The 5,385-nt window shown below is 44.7% G+C and overlaps 1 protein-coding gene across 1 annotated transcript; it reads right to left on the bottom strand.

Annotated features, from left to right (window-relative positions):
* Window positions 1-1,317: 1,317 nt before the first annotated feature.
* On the bottom strand, window positions 1,318-4,677 carry LOC124706110. Its single transcript, XM_047237770.1, has 3 exons — window positions 4,329-4,677; window positions 3,499-3,579; window positions 1,318-2,253 (listed from the first exon to the last, which is right to left on the bottom strand). Exons 1-3 carry the CDS (start codon window positions 4,425-4,427, stop codon window positions 2,050-2,052), a joined length of 384 nt encoding a protein of 127 aa, XP_047093726.1. The 5' UTR covers window positions 4,428-4,677; the 3' UTR covers window positions 1,318-2,049.
* Window positions 4,678-5,385: the final 708 nt, after the last annotated feature.

Here is a 5,385-nt window from a genome sequence, read left to right as displayed (position 1 = left end):
CCTGGGCGCTGTAGCTCCATCTTCATCATTTACAGCTCTCTCTTCATTGGCTTGGTCTCCATGGCTTGCGTCTTGGTCGATGTACCTGATTGAACATAGGGTATTTGCATGAAGTAGCACGCCATCCAAAGGGGTGTCAAAGGCATATGTAGAGAGGAGCGAATTCACCTCTTGGTGTAGAGCTTTGGCTCGAGTTCGTGTCATTGGACCACGAGGAGGGCTTGTCGGTCTTGATGTAGTGTCGACCTTGGGTGGGGCTACATCACGCCCGCTCCTCCTCTGCTTCCTCCTCTGCGAGAGCCAGGGCCTCGGCGTCCCTGACCAGGTTGAGGAGGTCATCAGTGTTGTCGTCGTCGTCGAACTCCTCGTAGGAGCTCGAGGCCGGGGGAGGTGGAGTGGGAGGTGGAGGTGGAGGTGGAGGCTCGGCAGCCTGGCCGTGGCCGGCGCTGCTCATGTTGGCTCCGGTGGAGGCTCAGCGGCAGCGGCGCTACGGTAGAGGTTATGCGGCGGCTAGGGTTTAGTGGGGAGGAGATGAGATGCTCGCGCCCCTGATTATATAGGTCGGAGGCAGGGCGACGGCCGCGCCACGTGTGGCATCGCCATTACTACGTGCGCAGAGGTAGGCGACGGCCGCGCGCCATGCGAGGCATCGCCATTTACGCGGCCGCAGACTGCCGAAGCGACGCCTCGGCACCAGTACTAGCAGGCGGGCCAGACAAAACCACTACAAGAAATGTGTTGACTTGCGACCCTCCATTTTTGTCACTAAATCGTCATTATTTTTCATCTATGACGATTCAATGACGAAAAATTGATCGTCAAAAACGGAGCGTCAGGAATCAACTACCATGACCTTTTATTTGAAATCGTCATATTCGTCTATGACGATATTGGACCGTCATATAGGCCATGACGATCCAATATCGTCACGGGCAATCTGGCCACGCCACATCAGATCCTACGTGGCAATCCGATGTGGCAAAATTATGACGAAATCCAATCGTCGTAGATTAAAATCAGCCCGGTCCATTTAGGTGGTGTACATGGGCCAAGCCCATTCATTCTAGCCGTTGTTGCTTGGGTTTTGGCCTTTGTCAATCCATTTGTATTTTGAGAGTTAATCCTTTTTACAAGCTTTTCTGGTCCATTTGCCTTCGGGCCTTCACATTTTTACAGCTTACGATTCATTTCTTATTGGGCTGGTCCCACAAGTCATCTGCTCAATAATTCAGTCCGCCATTATCCATTTTCATAATGCTACCATTTTATTTTCCAACGATTTGACAGTAATTAAACAACAGATAATTTAATCAAAACTGAAAAATACACAAAATTGTTTTGAAAAGAGACATAATTAACACACGGTTTAAATCACATGTACAAGCCAAATGTACAACAAAATGTAAACCCACCGCATGACCACAATCCTACAGCAGGCAACATCCATCATCGGCAGAAGACAAAGGATGTCCTTCCGGCCGGTTAGACTCAGCTCCAAACCTCCAGGTCCCTTTATGCTGCTACATCATCAGGACCTCTTCCGTCCACCAGCGCCATGGCAACATGCCAGACTTCTCCCCATGTGCACCGTTCCGTCCGGCATCACATCGCAACAGGTGGCTACCTACCAACACCGGTCCAAGAAAGCCTCCACCATAGGCTATTACATTCATCCTGCAAGACAACGACCAACCAAAGGTGATACCAACAATCAAAACCATTCAGGAAAAAAACTGGCCGCAATAACAGTTTCACAGTTCACAACATTAATGCTTCCAAACAAAAAAAATGCATGATGATGGCAGTACATGTCTGCCTCTATCTACTGCAAGTGAAATGAGAATATGACCGCAAGTGCAATAAAAGAGTGGCACCCATGTAGATAGTATAGCCAGATAACATCAGGCAACAATTAAATTCGAAAAAAGAGAACTGAAGTACAAAAATTTTCATTTACAAAGATCATTATGACTTATCACTTACATCACAAACTCGAAAATAAAGCAATAGGTAGAGCACAACACATAGAGCAGTAACCATAAACTAAAATCATGCAGACTCGACCAGATACACCATAGCTTTCATAGCGCACATAGGGACTTGACTCAAAATAATGCATGGCATCATGACCCATCGACCGAGCAACAAAAGAGAATGGGATAGAATAGAGGACTTATCTAATCCGGAGAAATAGCGTTGCTTCGGTTGCAGCACGGTGCGCTGAACACTGGGAATCTGGTGACATTGCCTCAGCTGCAGCACATACTCCATCAGGTCTGCAACAGTTATAATCTTGACAGCAACAAGCTATTAGGTGTTCAATTTAAAAAGCCATTATCAAGTAATAATAGGAGCGTTGCAGGGTTTAACAAAGTAGAAGTAATAATAGGATGTGTTCTCAGTTTTTGCTAAAACAGACAACATTCTAACATAGCAGCAAACTCCATTGCACCAAGTGTTTGCAACGTGCATGTGCATAGTAGAGAGTACATGCTTATTATTTACGAGGACAAACATTATATGCTCTCACAAGTTACCACAGCAGTTAGTCCGATAGAGATCCAGTTTACATGACTGCCAGCAACTAGTATCAGTTCATCTCGTGAATAAAAGGCAGTAGCTAGAACTGTGCAATTTACAGTGTACTGTACCTGCTAAGCCAGTCAAAATGAAGATCTATCTAGAATCAATCATATAAGGAAACGCCACAGATTTTTTTAGAATTGACTACAAATAGAGAGGAAGGGGAGAGGCGAGGGAGCATATGATCTCATTTATGACATTGGCGAGCTCCTGTGGCTACACTCACTGCTTCGCTAACACCAGCACAACATCTCAATGCATGATTTTAACAAACTGAGTTCACATTTCAGATTTCACATGCTACATGAGATAAACTGCAGTTCTATACTAGATTCTTGCTTGGTAGGGGTCTTCGGTTTCAATAATATTGCCACATAAGAGATACAAATTAAGTGTAGAAACACCAAGTTACAGACGCTACATCACTTTTAACCGGCCCTCAAATATACACATGTACCAGTACATAAAATGCATGACTTGCACGTTACAAAATACCAGCCAAATTAGCATAAAAGGAACACAATACGACATCAAACACCTTTCATTTTAAACAGAAACAGATGGAATCACAAACAAGAGGATTCACATGATAAGACCATAGCAGTTCAAACAAAACGAACGTGTATAGAAGCAAAGGCAGAGAAAACAACGCTTACCAGCCACATTATTATGTACAGAGAATGTTCTAGACAGTAACCAAGACCACAGACATCATTGTTTAAAGCAGCCACATTATTATGTACAGCACAAAGTAGATACTCTCCACATATAACCTAGTGATGGGCATTGTCTAGATATTTCATACGCTACTTGAAGGTTGCGGCAAGCACAAGAAATTAGGGCAGACCACAACTATCTTGAATAAATTTTGGCTTGGATGAAGATACAGGTAATGCCTCGCTAAAGAAAACAGACCTCATAAGACTTGTTTTCTATGTCGAGACGCATATCCCTGTGTCTATCATGAATCTCGACACCACCATAGAAAATAGATTGCTTCAAGAACAAAAGGATATGCAAACAGAGTTAGTCTTAAAAATAATAGCAAAGATAAGGCAGGAAATTCTGCACTTTTATATTCAAATACTGCTCACTCTACAAGTTGAACATTCATGTAACACGAAACAAGAGGCACTTCGGAGAACCTATTCTCTTATGATAAGATCTGCAATTTCAGAATGTGATGTGCTGACTAAAATCAAAATCAAAACTAGACTTGAGCTACTTTATGAAAATAGCAATCAAGATGGAAAGCTAACTAAGGAGTAAGTGAATGGTCCATTAGGATTAACTACTGACAATCTGGTTCAGCAAGGTTCTATAATGTTTAATAAGTAGAAAGGTGTACTAGTAAGATTGTTTAGTTTCTTAGTGGTGGAGGTACTAATAACTGATAATTAAAAGAACAATTGGCAGGTCTCTGATTCTGAATTAGTTTGTTTTAGTCTCATAAATCCAAAGAGAATGAATTGTAGAACTATAGTAACGACAAAGTAAGGACAATATATATGATTTAAATGAATTATTATTTAGGATTCTGAGGTAGTTTGTATATTATCACTCAGAAAAAGTTCACTCGCAGTAGGCAGATGGGATCTAGGCATCTGAGATCTAGGATGGTAAAACGGGAACAAGATCATGCCCATTGTTACTGAGATCTCGGTATGTGAAATGAACGCACCAGCAGGAAAGATCTAGCGAAACAGACGATAATAGAGGAAGAACAGCAGGTCATACGTGGTCACCTCGGCAGCGGAGAAGTCGTCTTCGACAGTGGAGCCGCTTGGGCCGCGGATCTCGAGCAGGCGGATGTGGCCGAAGAGGGTAGGTAGCCCATTCGCCATTACAAGCTCGGTGTCCAGTTCTTGATGTACTCCAGGGACGGTGGGTGAACAGGCTGTAGGCTGATGATCTGCAAGTCGAGCTTCCACCGTGAATGGCCATCGATCAAGTCTTGGGCTGCCTACAGAAAGAGAGATTGGGATATAGAAATTGATGGGAGAGAAAGAGAGGGGATAAGGGAAATAGAGAGGACAGGGGCGGCCGGATCCAGCGGCAGAGAGCTTGGGGTCGCGGGTCACGATGGCCTCCGGATCTGACGCGGCGGCGGCGGCCGCGGCGGCGGCGGGTTAGCTGCGGTAGAAAGAAGTACGCGGCGGAAGGGTGGGTGGCGGCGGGGGGAGCTGTCCAGATGGGCTAGGGTTACAGAAGATAAGGGTGTGTGGCGCGAGGGAGAGATGTGCGCGGGCACTTATGGAAAATTTTCATCTCGCCACGCCGCGCGGATAGGCGGCGGGTGGCTCTTTCGGCTTTCGATTCCGCGGGTGTTTTTCCCTCACGAATTTCACTTTGTATCTACCCAAACGAGTGTAACTGCCTCCAGGATCCAGCTTCGAGGGCCCATATAGTATTCCTAATACAATATCCGATTGACCTATATGTCCCACACGTCAGTGTTAGGTTCCCAACTGGTGATATCTAGACACATAAGTGGAAATTGACACATGGACATGACATGTAGGCGAAATTGGTGAGGTGGCCATCCTATCATCTGAACGAATCACATATTAGCAATTACGACGATCTAAATTGGTCGTGATCGTCTAAAAAGAAGGTCCTAAGTTGTGTCTTCTAGATTATGACGATTTCACCTAATAAAACTACGACGTTTTTCAGCTACATCGTCGTAAGTTTCTAGGGTTTTGACCCTCTCAAACGGCTTACGACCATCTGTTGAGAAATTGTCATATAATCATGACGATTTTACCCAGGGTCACTGAGAGAAGGTCACAAGTCAACACA

The sequence above is a fragment of the Lolium rigidum genome, chromosome 4 (genome assembly GCF_022539505.1).
Source record: "Lolium rigidum isolate FL_2022 chromosome 4, APGP_CSIRO_Lrig_0.1, whole genome shotgun sequence".
NCBI lineage: Eukaryota > Viridiplantae > Streptophyta > Magnoliopsida > Poales > Poaceae > Lolium > Lolium rigidum.
The sequence above is the reverse complement of the archived record's forward strand: the minus strand, read 5'-3'. Positions and strand labels throughout refer to the sequence as shown.

Bases quoted from the DNA above. Each gene is read 5' to 3' on its own strand.
- LOC124706110 (XM_047237770.1), bottom strand. From the start codon at position 4,427: ATGGCGAATGGGCTACCTACCCTCTTCGGCCACATCCGCCTGCTCGAG. The intron at 3,580-4,328 runs GTGACCACGTAT...TTGTTCTTGAAG, and splicing joins ACGACTTCTCCGCTGCCGAG to CAATCTATTTTCTATGGTGG. The intron at 2,254-3,498 runs GTCTGTTTTCTT...TATGTGCTGCAG, and splicing joins TAGAAAACAAGTCTTATGAG to CTGAGGCAATGTCACCAGAT.